We start from the raw sequence: 15,665 nt of genomic DNA on the forward strand, positions 1-15,665 counted from the left end.
ATTTAGCCAGCAGATGAACCCTGCTAGTAATGGCCTTGTCTTCACTTGCAGCATCGATGGCTGCTGGAATTTCCCTGTGCTTTTGGACAAAAGCTGCATGTCTGAGTAGTGAGGGGAATTGTCTGACACAAAGACATAAATTTTGCTCATCACAGGCCAGTGGTTTTACCTTTTGGGTTCTTTTTTTGTGTTCCCCCCCTGCAGATTGAGCAGGAGCGGATTGACAAAATCTGGCCAAAGCTCCGGGTGCTCGCTCGTTCTTCCCCCACGGACAAACACACTCTGGTGAAAGGTGGGTGCAAACTGCCTTTGTGGGGGTGGAAATCAATGCCAAAGGTGTTGAAGCATCATCTGCCTTGATTTCACTGTTACAAATCCACCTGAGTTGTCATTCATAGCTGCGCATCTCTACACCACACAAGGAAGCTTTCTTGCACTCTTGTGTTTGTGTTCGACCTCAGCCTTGAGATGGAAAAGAATAGGAAACTCCTTGGCAGGAATAAGAGAAATACCAATAAGATGTCTGGCAAGTGGATGTAGGCAATGACATATTTGCCTTGTGGCTTTTAATTGGAATGAGGCTTGAGATGGGAAGGGAAAATGTGCATTTGGTGGGCAGAAAGAAAATATTGCTGAGAAACATAACATATAAACAAGAGAGGTCACAGATTTTGTTGTCTTTGCCTTACAGCCCTTTATGATGAAAACAAGAGCAGTCTCATTAAGAGTGAATCCAGTCACTCCAGTGCATCTGTTCTCCCACAATTATTTTAAAGAGTATTCCAAGAGAAGAAAACCTTTTCCTGTCACAGTAGCAGTTATTGGTGTGGTGGAACTGGGAGCCGCCCAGTGGAGATGGGGATTTTCAGCCAGTTCCGTTTTTCCTGTAGGCTCATCTAATTGTATGATTTGCATTGGCTTCCTTTAGATTTCTGTGTTTTTAGGGTCTGTCCTGCAGGAGCTGCACCCTACAAACAACATTCTCTCACCGTACTGTCTGCAGATGGAATGCTCCCATAAAAGGGGGGTTGGTTTGCAGTTTCCTTTTTCTTTTGATGACTTGACATCTTATTCTGTTGAATTTGAGGCTCACACTTAGAGGCTGATGGAATCAGCGGTTTCTGAGCAGGAATAACCTCATTTTTGGCCGTGCTCAAGTGGAAGCCCCATAAGCAGATGGTTGTCTCCTGGCTTCCTGATGAAGAAAGAGCTGGAATATTTTACTAAGGCCCTAGAAAGTCTGGGGAGCTCCTTTTAGCAATTGGAGCAGCTGAAATTCAGGCTAAGATCCAGCTGATCCGTTACATGTTTTCAGCTGGTTGACTCCTGCAATAATAATCTGCATTTAGGTAGAAAGTCCTTCAGGTTCCATTGCTGTGATTCCATACATGACTGATTCCAAAGGTTTTTGAGCACCATGCAATTTTTAAAAATGCCTAAATGACTTTAGAGCAGAAGTTCCATTGTGAATTTGAAGATTGGATCATTTGGGTCCTTTGGGCTTGAGGCCAGGTGGAAACACAGATCATTCCAGGGAACTCTGGCATGGTGCTGGATGGGGCAGCTGGACACATAATGTATCATCCCCACCCCACCGTTTCCCATAAACGTCTTCTAATGTACACAGTTTATTTTTATGGTAGTGAGCTGTGTAATTTATAAATAATATACAAATCTGGGGGACGTGTCCTCCAAAATAGTTTTCCAGCAGGGGTTTGTTCAGGACTGGAAAAGTTTAGAGGGCATTTTTATCTCCATGGGTCAGGGTTAGACCTGCACAAGGTCAGCTGAAGTCTCCTCCCCTCCCCAGTGCATCTTAAATCCTGTTACAGCTCTCAGAACAGCCCTTGTACAGCCCCACAGCTGATTTGTTTCAGAAACACAACAATTTGTGTTGCATTAAGTGGATTAACCAAGTCCCTCGGGAGTGCTTGTCTGAATCAGTCAGGATTTTCCCTCAAGAGGAGAAGGAAACCTTTGCCAGGGAAATTGAAATCAATAGAGAGCTGGAGAAAAAGGGAACAACAAATTGGTGGTGGTTTGTAGCACATGCACTTTGACAGCCCAAAAGATATTTACTCCTACTGGATGCCGCATGCAAGCAACACAATTCATGTTTTAAAGATGTGGCAAGGTCGAGAGAGCAATTAAGTATCTTCACAAAGTTCAAGGACAAGGCTATGGAAATCATGATGGAATTTTTTGGCTGGTAATACTCCAAGGGCCATTAAAAGTTACAAGAAACTATTTAAATGTTCACTAGTTTTGGGCCTCTTGTTAAAATGTTATGTTTTTCTCAGACACTTGAGGGATTGAGAGGATTTTCTCCCCTTTGATGTATTCTGTCTGCTCGAGGCAAAAAACACACATCAGAAAATAAACTTTTTTTATATTTAATTTTTAATGACATACAGCTGCTGGAGGGAATATTTTTTTCTCCTTAACATAGCCCAATCCCACCCAGCAGAAGGATCATTTTTATTTTTTACTTTTGTTTTTACTACTGCTCAGGGACCAGAGAAAGGCATGGTTCAGCATTTCAGCCTGGGCAGACACTTGCTTTCAAATATTTATGGCTTTGAAGTAGAGGTAGATTGAAAAAACACCCATCAGAACGTTTTATCATCACAAACTGCTTTAGTACAAAAATCTCAGTCCCACTGAAATAAAATATGGGATGGATTTTAAGATACCTGTTGGTATAATTTCTTATTTTTTGCTCTATTTCAAAATATCCCAAGTAAAACCACATATCATTTATACCGATACGAGGTTACAGTGCTATCGCTGAAATAATTCAAAATCATCAGTTTATCTCTTAAAAACACTGTGGGAAACAACTGTTTAGCACTGATGGGAATTATCATCAGAAGGTATAGAAAAGATCAAAGAAATACTTTACCAATTAAAGAAGCTGTGCCTTCCAATATATTTAAATTAGAGTGGAATTTTTTTGGTGTGATATTAAAAACAACTATTCTCATGTAGGCCTAATTTGTTATCAAGCAGAAGGGGAACTTTAAAGAAGAAAAGATTTTTTAATAATTACCCTTAATTACTGAAATATTTCAGCTATTATTGCATGGGATAGTAGTATGTTCATAACCTCATTAATCTGGAAAGCCACGAGACTGGGTAGAATAATAAAAATACAGAAAATTGAATTAATTGATATCCTGAACTTTGGGGAGGACTATCCACTTAATTCCCAGTGCTGTCTGTAATGTCATACAGAACATTTTTATATTAACCTTTGAATCTCTATCCAGGCACGTACCCAAGCATGTAACTGAAATAAATCTGAGCTTTCTTCAGACAGACTTTGCAAATTCTTGTCACGTTAACAGGGAGCTTCCGAAAGTTTGGAAGTATTAAAAACTAGCCTGAAGTATTAAAAATAGCCTGAAGAGGATGTGTGTTATGAAAATGCGTGGCTGTGCTATGTTTAGCTTGTCAAAGAAACACGAATCTGGGTGAGCCTGTGGGAGGATCAGCTTTCCTGCCTCTCTAACACCTGAACGGGGCTGCAGCTCCGAAGTGCTCAGCTGGAGCTGAGTTTTTCCTGCCTGCTTTAAGCAGTCGAGACAGAAAGAAATCTCCAAACCAGGAATTTTTTTTCTCCCAGGAGTTTCTTACTGCTGCAGCTCTGAGGGTGACAATGCCAGTGAGGGTTGTTTAAATGGAGCAGCATTTGTCCTGTGACAAAGGGAGAACCTGGGGCTGGGTGGGACGGGTCTGAGCTGAGCCATGGGTGCAGAAGAGACGTCGTTTAATATTCCCTAAGTTATTGTCCTGAGTGGATTTGATTTAGTGCTTGATTAGTGTTAGATGGGAGGCAGGTGGGAGATGTAGGATGTATTTCAGTTTTGTACCTTGTATTTTGTACTATTTAGAGCAAGCTTATGCATTTAGAGCCCCTCTTGACAGCTCTGTATGGTTGTTTTAAATATGACACAGGCTGCTTGCGCTGAGAAACTTGTGTCTTATGCAAGCTGCAGGACAAATTCCTGCCCAAATTTCCTTCCCAAATTCCTTGCCACATCAGTGGGATCCCTGTGTGGAACACACTGTCGTGTTCTGCTCTGGGTGTGCTCCTGGGGCTGTTGGATGAAATTCTTTCTGACAGAAGGAAGTCATGGCCAAACAGCTCCAGATGAGGGAAGAAGCCAATGAAAGAGCAAAGGCTGTTTTGGCAGGAAGCTTTGAGAGTTGAAGAATTCCCCATGAAAACCTGTTTTTATTAAAATTCTGCATGTAAACATTCAACTGGAGTAAAGCTGTATAGCTCGAAGAAATTTCCTGGTTGTTAGACATGACTAATTAATGTTAAAGCTTCTTTTGAGCCACTTGGACTGAGTGCAATGGCCAGAGAATGTTCTCTTTACTGCCAGCCTGTTGGCTCATGCCCTCAGTCCCATTTTTCCCTGATCACACCAGAGGTTGATCCCCACGGCTCAGGAGAGAGAGAGGAGAGCCCTTCCTGGACATCCTTCTTTTCTTTGGTCTCCTCACACTGGGAATTTTATCTAGGCACACTTCTCAATACTGAAGAAAATCCTTGAGGTGAAACCTGATCTCAGCCATTAACAGAATATTAAAAACAAGCCCTATATGTGTTTGGAAGGAGGCACATGCTGGAAAGAAGGCAGACATTCAGCAATGTGAGGAAGCAGGGAGGAGGAACAGATTCAAAAGAGCAGGCAGAAGTCAGGGAGTGTCAGTAGAGCTGTGACAAATCCTCTGAATCCCAAACAGTCGCTGCTGCTCCATTTTAGAAATTTGTCTGGCGTGGGGACGGAGTTTCGCAAAGCCCTTCTCTCTTCCCAGGGGTAGCACTGACATCCATCCCCACCATTCCATGTCCTTCCAGTGGCACTCGCAGTGGGCACTGCAGGGCAGGTCTGGGGCTCAGATGCTGATGATACCTGAGACCTTTTTGTGTCTGGTGTTCCATGGTTGCTGTTTATGCAGGTCTGTGCTCGGAGCGGTGCTGGGCTCGTCCTGGCTGCATAGTTTGTGTTTTTTGGGATGAAAGTGTCTCCTGAACCTTGTGAATGACTGCTAAACCTTGTGAATGAGTTGGCAGCACGCAGGAATTGGCTGATGGAGGGCAGTTGGTGGCACAGTCATCAACACAGTCACTATTTATATCCATTTGTCTCTGTTAGGAGATCATTTGTTTGAGCCTCTTCAACTTGATTTGGGTTGTGCTCCCACTTGGAACCCAGTTGTGAGCAGATTCTATCGACCACTTTGGAGCAGTTAATACCTTAATGAGCCAGAGATTTTAATGACTTTTTTTTTCAGGAGCTTAAACTATTAATTTAACATCAAAGGATGTGCTAATAACAAGAAGGGAAGACCAAGTAAATGCTTTTAACAGTAGTGACAGATGATGTTCCTGCTTATTTAGTAATACCAAAGGCAAATCACCCCAATAAACTGGAAGCTCTAATTGTAAGATCTTATCAGAGTAATGTGCCATTCATCTGAGATCCCACTGCCAGTGGAAAGTGAATAGGGCTTTTTTCTCTTTTTCATAAGTCTGAAAAGTACAGGGCAGTAACTGCTTGCACAGGGCACTGCAATCTTCGGGTGCCTGATAAGCCTGAACCTTGCCAAGAGGCAGCTATTGCTCTGTAATCTGCAATTTCCTATTTCTGCTTGCCTATCTGATAGGGGAGGGATTTTTTTCTGAGCAGAGTGAAAGCTTTTCATACTGGGTAGGTTTGGATAATTGTTTTTGCAGGTTATGACTTTGTGCAAAATGTGTTAGCAAAAGGAATTCTGTCGTTTTGCTCCCGTAAGTTATCAATATGGAAAGGTGTTCTTGTATCCTACACAACAATCCTGTGTTCTGGACTCATGCTCAAATGGGCCCTGACATGGAAACAGAAACATGAGTGGTGAAGGATCTGCATCCTATTAAAAACCTGGGCTGCTTCTGTAGCCTCAGAAAGATTCTTCATTCTTTTCCTGGCTTTCCCTATCTGCATAAGTGGAAATTAATTCCATGCAGCCTTGTTGTGTGAAACTTGATTCACCACATGAGAAGTGCTTTTGGTTTTTTCCTCTCAAATGATCTCAAAATGAAAGTAGAAATTATTTTATTATAGCCATTTATTAAAATGCTTGGTTCCAGAATTTAAAGAATTCTTTTATATCTCCTTAATCATTGTTTGGCAGAGTTGAACATGGCTGCTCCACCTAAACAAAATTCATCAATGACTTTTGTTATCTTGGGTTAAGAAAGACTCTTAGTAAAGCTGATATTACAGCTGGGTCCCAGTTTAAGAGAGCCCTAAGCATGACCTTAAGTTTTTGGCAAATCCTTTCCACTATGTTTGATCAGTGCTGGGCTGTGACACAAAACTTTAAATAGCGGGAATCTGCCAAAAGAACATCATGAGCTGCTCTCATTCCCTTTGAAGCCTGTGCAGGTTTTGTTGATGTGTTGATGATGCAGGATCAGAACTTTCCATGTAAATTCTCATGGTGATATTTAGCAGTGGATGGTGGTGATGCTGCAGCTTTCATCATTATTTTCCTTAAAGACCTGCCTTTTTAATCTCTGTAAAACTGTGTGGTGTTATCCAATCTATTTCATACAGACTCTGCTTTTTTACAGGGATGTTTTATCTTGCTAATTATTGCCCATAAATGTCTGTAAACCCACCCATGTATACATTTTTTGCAGGTATTATTGACAGCACACAGGTGGAACAGAGGCAGGTGGTAGCTGTGACTGGGGATGGAACCAACGATGGACCAGCACTTAAAAAAGCTGATGTTGGCTTTGCAATGGTATAATCTTGATGTTTGTGCCATTATGAATTTGCTGTGAGGAGTTTTCCATTCCTTAAGTGTGAAGTTGCTTAGTTATTGCTTGTCAGTGAAGGAATATATTGGAGGGAGTGAGTTATGTTGCATCAGAATCCTTTAATTCACTTGGATTCACTGGCATGGCTTGTTTTGATACTTTTTCAGGATTTTGCCTAATTAATTATTGGCTTTATGCAGAATCCTGGGCACATACAGAAAAATGAACTTTTTCTTCACAACACTGGAGCTCTCTTTTGCTGTGGTAAAATCCCCCACTAGTTACAAAGGTGTCTTTCATGTGTATTCTGACCATGTATTAAGACACATAATTCTCATTTTTGTTGCCAATTCTGTTCACGTATATCAATAAAACGTCATCAATGACAAAAGCAACTCACATGAACAGCAATCTTTAAGCTGACAACTTAAAACACTCCGAGCCATCACCACATGAATTCCTCTGCTCTCTGTAAATTCCATTTCTGCAGCCTAATTCACTTCAAAACCAGGCCAAATTAGCCAAATTCCATAAAAAGCAGAATATGCTCAGCAGCCACTGTGGGCTTTGAGCATGAAGATTTATGCTGTCTAGCAGGGAATCTCATTCCCAATCCCTTTCCCCAAAGGGCATCGCTGGCACGGACGTGGCCAAGGAGGCCTCGGACATCATCCTGACGGACGACAACTTCAGCAGCATCGTCAAGGCCGTCATGTGGGGCCGCAACGTCTACGACAGCATCTCCAAGTTCCTGCAGTTCCAGCTCACCGTCAACATCGTGGCCGTCATCGTGGCCTTCACCGGCGCCTGCATCACCCAGGTGAGCAATTCCTGCTGGGATCCTGCCCGGATCCACCGGGATCTGCCAGGATCCGGTCACTCCTGCTGGATGGGGCTTTGCGTTTGATTCCTGCTCGGCACACGGCAACTTTTGGAAATTCTCCTGAGCATTCCAAGGTTCAGGCTGCTGAGGGTTGACGAGCTGCTGGCGTCAGGCTGGATGAATCCAGCTCTTTCCCAAAGGAACTTGCTTCTAGGAGCTGCTCATTTTTGCCTCCCTCAGTGTTGCCATCCCTGAGCCTGTGATGGTCAGACAGAAAACACCGTGGATGGGGAGAAGGAGCAGGTTACATGAATTTGCCTTTTATTCTTAGAATATACTCACTAATAAATATATATTTTTAGTAATCCCAATCTTTTTGACTGATAAAATGATTTTGTTGCTTTCAGGCAGTTCTTTTTAATTCCAGATGCAGATCACAAACCAATTAAATGACACATAGAGTTGGACTTAGACCTCTCTTTTTTCCACTCCATTAATCCCTCATTGCAATCCTGGTGCATGTGCAACATGTCCAGGTCATTTGCAAGAAGCATGCCTCAAAGCAAACCATGTTTTTTTCTCAAATCATAACTTTTTGGGCAATAAAATTATTTTTTTTCCCCTAGAGAGTAAACAGGATATATGTAGTACAGCATAAAGTTTTTGTCTTTAATAAGAAAATAACAAAAAGTGTTTTTTAGTGCTGTCACTCCCTAAAATAATGTATATTTTAGATGTTGCAGACAGGTGCTGTCACAAAATGCCTCCCTGGATTGGGATGCACTGTGGGAAAGCTGATGCTTCCCTCATGGTGCATCATCCAGATGCCCATACCTGTTTCAGCAGGTACATTTCAGCCCAGGCACACCTGAGCAAAGCAATGAATAAGTCATTAGCTCTGCTCCAGGCTAAACTTACATTGGAATCATGGAATTGATCCTTGCAACCAGAAACCCAGGTACCTTAACAAACCCACGAGGTCAGACTTCTCCTACGACCTGGCTGACATTCCGAGGCCTCGGAGGTCCCTTGTTGTCACTGCTGAGCCTGTGCTGAGGGATGAAATCCGTGGTGTTGCAGCAAAGTTGGATAAATTTACCTTTGGAAATGTTTTCAAGCATGTTGAGAAAATGTCCAGCTGTGAAGTGATTGTTGCTGGTAACACAAGAACAAGGACTAAAACTCCAGGAGGTTTTTACAAGTGGTACAGAAGCACCCAGAGCAAGGTGCTGACAGCAGGGTGGTGGCAGCACCATCGCTGCAGCTGAGGCCAGTGCTTCCTTTAAGACCCTGTTTTACTGACATTTTGTCACTGATATCAACTTTTATTTAAGGTGAAATCTTCTGGTCAATGCCCAGAATTTCTTCAGCTGTTCTGTGAAAGCACGAAGGGAAACTCATTCTATTTGTTAACCAAAGAATTTTCCATTCCTGAAGAGGTTAAACAGTGCTGGATCAGTGCAAGGACTATTTTAAATCAAGTCTAAGTGCATGTGAAGTGCATAACCAGTGCAAATATGTTTCCTTTTTTAATTCTGAAGCTTTTTTTCATCCTTTGAATCATTCCTTTGGATTCTAGGATTTGGATCAGGCCCAGTGCATTTCTCTTGCCCCAGAGGTCTGTGAGACCATCCCTGGGCCTGCTGTCCCTGCTCACAGGTTTTAGTGGACACCTCCTGGAACTCTTGTGTTGCTTTGCAAGCAGATTCTTGTGCAATTCCTGAATTTGGCAGTAAAGATACAAACCCAAACGAGAAGCGTGGAAGGAGCCGAAGTGGAAATGGAAGCAGAAAGGCAGCAGTTCTGTCCTTTTGCAACTGTTTACACCCAGCCTGACTGTGGCTAATCTCGAGCTGCTCCCGGTTCTGTCTCATTCAAGAAGGATTTTGCCTCACAAATGTACATTATTATGTTAGGCTTTGACTCCAGCCAGCCAAAGGACATTCTGTTTGGCTCAAAAGCTTTGCTAAAAATTGCACTTGGGAACATGCTGTACCCTCTGGTTGCTATGAAAATAGCTCCAGCACAAAATGCAGGACTCTACCAAAAAAAAATTTGCCCACAACAGGCTAGGTGCACACATGTACGTCCACATCTGCAGAACTGTGCACAGGCCTGACTGAAAGATTTTGACTAAAATGTTTTAGTCCTTACCAAACAAACAGAGCTAAAGTCTACAGTTCCTAAAAGGCAGCACAAAATGAACACGAAGAAAGTCCACACTGGACTGAATTTTCGTTTGATTTGGGTGGTCGGTTTGGCTTTCTTTGACACACACAATATAATTTCAATCCATCATTAATATTAATATTCAGGGTGTCCTTTTGATGACATTTCAATATAGAATGAGAAAAATTGTAGGTAATAACATTTCTTCTGTTCTTCCTCATGCCACCTCTCAAATAATCTGTTCTGCAGTTTGGAACCAGCTTGAAACACTGGGATGCTTCAGGATGAAGCTGCCTTTACACTCATCTACTCTTTCTGATTTATGCTTAAAGGAAGTACAAAGATAATAAAATCTTTGCTTGGACTAATCTTTTTTAACACTTGGCTTGTGCTTTGCAACTTAATGGGCTTAACTTTATTCAGCCTTGATCCTGCAATTGCTCTGGTGTACATGTAAATATGAGGCTGTCGTCATCTTCCCGCAGGACTTTAAGTGAAACCACAGCAATTCTGTATAAAAATTAATTAATGACTGTGTGAGAACTGATGGGAGTGAAGCCAGCCCACCAAGGGGCACCCAGAGAATGCATTGCCCACACAGGAGATGATTTGTTTGTTCCAGAGCACCTTAGGAGGGTTGTGGAGAGGCTTAAGAGAAACATTAGGCAGAACCTGGGACCATTAGTGGTCATTTTAACAGTCTGCTGCTTTTTTCCTCAAATAGATTAATAAAGTGGGGGTCCTTGCCAATTCCACTTCAGGGAACTGCTGTCTAGTTTAATTCTGTTCATTTTAAGCAAACATCATTTCATTTTTTATCTGCTTCAAGATAGATGCTGCTTCAAGAAGGTGCCGCTGTTAGAGGGTATCTACCACATCTACTAATTCTGTTTTGTCCTGGTCTTCTTATGTGTACAAAGTGTCTGTGACCCCCTGCACTGCTCCAGTGTCAGATAAAGCTTATCGAGGACAAGCAGGGGGCTGTCAAAGAAGTTATTATGCACAGGACCAATGCAAATGGTTGTTTCTCTTGTCTCCCCTGGCTCCCAGCACGAAGTCGTGTTAAGGTGACAGCAATCATATTCTAAGCAGCATAAGAATTACAGATCCAGTGTCACCTGCTGACAAGCTTAGTGCAGCTGCTGCCAGAGCTGCCCCTCCGAGGGATCTCACTTACATGGGGCCCTGTTTCAGTTTACAGCAGCTCAATCTATAAGCCACAAGATCTGAATTTTCAGAGAATAATGAACTTCTGTGTTGTGAGTCTGTAATTATGTAAGGCTCTCTGAGATCTGGGTCATCCAGGAAAACAGAGCTTGAAGAAGTCTCTGGTGAGAAGCTGACTCAGGAGCCCTCAGTCCGGGGTGCAGGGGTGTTTTAGCTCTGTGTCTGTGTGCACAGACCCCAGAGGAGTTCACACCTTTGCTTACTCCCAGAGAGGTTTGTGTGGCTCAGTGCAGCTGAGCTGGGCTCATTCACCTTATTTTTAATTAATCCAATCCAGTTCCCTCTTGCTGCCTTCCCTGAGGTGCCCAGTGCACACTTTTAGTGTGATCAGGGTGTGGTGGTCTTGACCAGTTCCTGTGGAATTGTCCTTCCTCTTCTGCAGCCACTGCCTCCGCTGAAACCCATCTTCTGTTTTTCCAGTGAATTTAGGAGTTAGAAACTTTCATATTCTGACTTCATTCTCTGAATAACAGTTTTGCAGAGCCCCTGATTGATTCAGTGAGGGTGGTTCTTTGGAGCTCTGCCTACGATTCCTGTGAGTTTTGTGCCTGCAGTGAGTCACTGCTCCACATCTCTGGGTGCCCTATGGAGCTCTGTATGGGCTCATCCTTCTTCCTGTCCCCAGCAAACCCACAGCACCCAGAAGATATCAGCTCATTATGTCTGGAGCTGTTCAAAGTGATCTGGGTGTGGACGAAAGGAAGATTTTAAAATGCAGCTCAGTCAAATGGAAACAGTTTTTTGCTGGAGCCAAAAAGCAAGCGGGTTTCTCTCTGTGCTGGATTCAGTCTGTGGCTCCAAGCGTTGAGGCAATTGTAACTCTTCAGAAAGGTTCCACTGAAGAAAGGGAGCAAAAAGGCTGTGTTTTAACATTTTACATTCAAATTATTATTCTTGCACTTTGAGAGAGACTTAATGTTTTAGCAGACATTAGGAACTGAAAACAGTGACTCCATAGGACACGATGTTTGGAAAATTAAATGTTAATTAAAAGGCACTGTAGCAATGAGCTGCTGCATGAATCACTGATTGTTTTTACATGTCTTGTTCAAAAAAATGAGGATGATCTATACTTACATGTATAAGGCAGTAATTTATGTGGTTATAATGTTTTACTGCAGAACTGTACTTGGCAAATTTCAAAATAATAGCACTGGCAAACTTGAAAAAGCTGTAATATAAAATCAAAGTCCGTACTGTTTAGCTTTATTTTGGCAAGGCTTAGAGGCATGGAAATGGAATTGAGGATGCCACTTCCATAGAATTAGCAGACAGTGTGATCTAGCAGCACAGTGAGGGCTGCCATTTTTTTTGCATTAATGTGTAGAAAGGTAAACTCCCAGAAATGCTCGTTTTTGTGAATCCCTGCATGTGTTCTGTGGCAAACGGGAATAAAGAGGTAAGGGTGGAAATACCTTTTTGTTCCCTTGCAGCTTGTCATCTAAATCAAAAGTAACAAGCTCTAAAATTTGTGAGGCTCTGCATGTCACAAAAGATTTGTAGTTTATTTCCAGCCGTTGGCGATTTGTACTTTTAAGTGTTTCCAAGATGAAGTGTAACATCACTTGATTTAAGGGACATTTTCCTTTTACCTCTAGGCCAAGGCTAACCTATTCCAAGGTCAAGTAGAAAAGAATTTGATGAATAAGTGGTGATTTTGGGTGGTTCACATCCCCAAAGTTTTCAGAGAGGGAATTAAGAATTATTGGCTGGTCAGTTAGTGGCTAAAACACAGTGAAAAGAAGGTTGATTTGCATCCCACTTGCACAAGTGACTCAAATCCGCAGTGGAAGCCTAAGCTCCTTAGCTGATATGTGTTTTCCTCAGTTTCCACCAACTAATCAGAAATCAGATAGAGTTGCAGTGGAAATTTCATTCCACTGCCTGCCCAGACTAATGTGTATTTAATGTTTTGGCTTCAGCCTCGAACGAGCTCTCACACTTGACTGAGCAGTGTAGCACTGCCAATAATAGATAATTATTAGGGGCACCACAGCCACCCAAGGTGATTGGCAGTGTGAAATGGTGAGAACATGCTGTTGCCAAAACTGATGGCTGCCAATTACAGTTGTGTGATTTAGAGACTGAAATAATCTGCCTTCCCCTTCTGCTGGGAATATGGCAGGCCCTGATAGACCCCTGAATCTCTGACTCTGTCTGTGAAATGCAACGGGGAAATTCGGTTTTATTGATGGAGAATTCAGTGCGTGAAGTGGAAATTGAATTGTTGTAACAGATCAAAGCACAGAATGTTTCTCAAACTTATTAATGGGACAGGCAAAAACATGACAAGGAAAATTCTTCAGCAGAAAAGATGTTTTCCTTTTTCCCTGTGTCCCACAGAGGGTCTGTGAGCCCCAGCCACGAACTGCTTTTACTGCAGGTACTCTCTTTGTTGGAACCATTAATATTAATAAAAATAAGTGAGTCTCGATTTAGGATGAAGTTTGTCCCGATCACTTTTAGTTTTTTGGCCACCTCTAGGGACAAAGACATTTCCTGTTTCTGCAGCTGCATTTCAAATGAGTGAGCTGAGCTCTCCAGATAAGCCCTGTTAATGCAACCCATAACCAAGAGGTCAAGAATCTATTAATGCTAATTGTCCTCCCGGCCATGAGGAACCCAACCTGTCAGACTTAGAAACAGGAGGTTGCTTTTCTCCATCCCTTTGAATAAGCCAAAAGTTGTTTTTTTGTTTTTTTTTTTAATAATAAATGAAATGCATCAAAATCTGTGTAAATGTGTTAAGAATGTGTTTTTAAGGGGAAATATTATTTTATCTCAGGGGAAAGTTGGAATCTAAACCAGATGCACAAGAGATCAAAGCACTTACCCTTGTTTTCTGTAAGTCCTTGGGATACTGAATGCACGTTGGCCCTTGTTCTTTTATGGTATTTCATTAAAAATGAACATTTAACCCTTTGAAGAAAAGAGCAGAGCTCTCAGGGAGTTTTGTTGGCTTTGCTTTGGTTCGTATCCTGTCCTCTGCAATTTTTTCCTTCACTGCTGCAGCACCATGGTAATGAAATACATAAAAATAGTGCTCCCTCTTCCAGCTCTCACACTGCAGAGTAACTCAGTTTCATGGTGAGATTTGTCATGTTGATGCCTTATTACTTTGGTGATTCCTTTTTCCCCTCATAAAAATGGTCTGTTTGGAACAGGAAGCAGACCTTGCTAGTGCTGCCTGTTTTACTCAGAGTCTAAAGGCACAGGAGGTTGTTACAAAAAAAAATCCCTGTTTGTTTTTCCTCCCCTGGCTCCTCGAAGCATCTCTCTCCCCTTACAGCTGCCCCCATGAGTTACACATCAAAACTTTGTAAGAGTTGTCCAGAGTTCTCCTGAGATCTGTGTTAGTTTGCTTTATTTAGTTAATTTTGAGGGTTTTAAACATGACCTAAAGTCCTCTGTATTATAACCACAGACTTTATGGGATTGTATGAGGAAAGAGCTCCTTCTAGTGACTGGAGAGCTGCTTCAGAAACTGCAGCCTGCATCAAATACCAATATTTGGGGTTTTTCATTCCATTTCCGTAGTTCCAAATCTGCTTTCCTTTTACTAGTAAAATAATAGATTGTGTTGCTTTTGCACATTTGATATAGTTAAATAAATTTCAGAGTACTTTTAAATCAAAAGATCAGATTCTTTTTTTATTATGTCACTACTGTTAAAGGTCTTATTTGAGCATAATGTGTCAAGATGTCTCTGTAATTGTTCCATAAATCTTTAATAACTTCAAGCTGTCTCTGAAGAAAAAAAAAAAAAAAGATAGGTAGGTTTTAGTGAAAAGGAAATGTTACTTTTTAAATTGTTCTAATAGAATTTTTCTTCCAAGAAAGAAATTTGGATTATTTGGTGATCTAAATTCAGCTGAAAATTCAAGCATGAAGGCAACGGAGAGCATTGCAATAGGTGTTATAAAGAGTTACTGTTAAGCTTTATGTGAGTTTGGTGGTTGCAAATGGCCCTGATTTAAATGACTGCAGGCAATCATTTCTCCTCGCTCACATCCTTGTGCTCCTGGTCCTGCAGAACGAGTGGAAGGAGGCTCCCAGTAGCTCAACCCCACGGGAGAAACGAACCCTCAGCGAGGCTTTTCCAGGGAAATACAAAACTCCCCCATTTCCCCCCACAGGACTCCCCTCTGAAAGCTGTGCAGATGTTGTGGGTCAACCTGATCATGGACACGTTTGCCTCGCTGGCGCTGGCCACGGAGCCGCCGACCGAGGCGCTGCTGCTGCGCAAGCCCTACGGCCGCAACAAGCCCCTCATCTCCCGCACCATGATGAAGAACATCCTGGGCCACGCCGTCTACCAGCTCACCCTCATCTTCACCCTGCTCTTTGTCGGTGAGAAGCTCGGCCAGACTCGGTGCTCAGCTCACAAGCAGCTGGGTTGTGCAGCCAAAGTGTTGAAAATGCGCTTTAAATGTAACAAATTAATGCACGTTTGTTGTGTGCCTTCGTTATCCAGCTGGTTAATGGGATGGGAAACACAGCAGGTGTCGTGTTGTTGTCACCTGCCATATATTGTTACCTTGGGAATGGCCCCATCGAGCTTTTTTCCCCTCACAAAACACAGGTTTGAGCTTTGGCAAAAGTTTATATCGAAACACAGCACAGAAG

General features: G+C 42.3%; 1 protein-coding gene across 5 annotated transcripts in view; it reads left to right on the forward strand.

The window, feature by feature from the left end:
• The window catches only part of ATP2B2 (ATPase plasma membrane Ca2+ transporting 2), a 286,168-nt gene that overhangs the window by 242,717 nt on the left and 27,786 nt on the right, over positions 1–15,665 (forward strand). For all 5 annotated transcript variants that reach the window (XM_032120304.1, XM_032120303.1, XM_032120301.1 and 2 more), the window contains 4 exons: positions 205–292; positions 6,698–6,804; positions 7,449–7,640; positions 15,176–15,389. In XM_032120304.1, the coding sequence (XP_031976195.1) occupies positions 205–292; positions 6,698–6,804; positions 7,449–7,640; positions 15,176–15,389 (601 nt within the window). The remainder of the gene's footprint in view (positions 1–204; positions 293–6,697; positions 6,805–7,448; positions 7,641–15,175; positions 15,390–15,665) is intronic.

This window comes from Corvus moneduloides, chromosome 11 (assembly GCF_009650955.1).
Source record: "Corvus moneduloides isolate bCorMon1 chromosome 11, bCorMon1.pri, whole genome shotgun sequence".
NCBI lineage: Eukaryota > Metazoa > Chordata > Aves > Passeriformes > Corvidae > Corvus > Corvus moneduloides.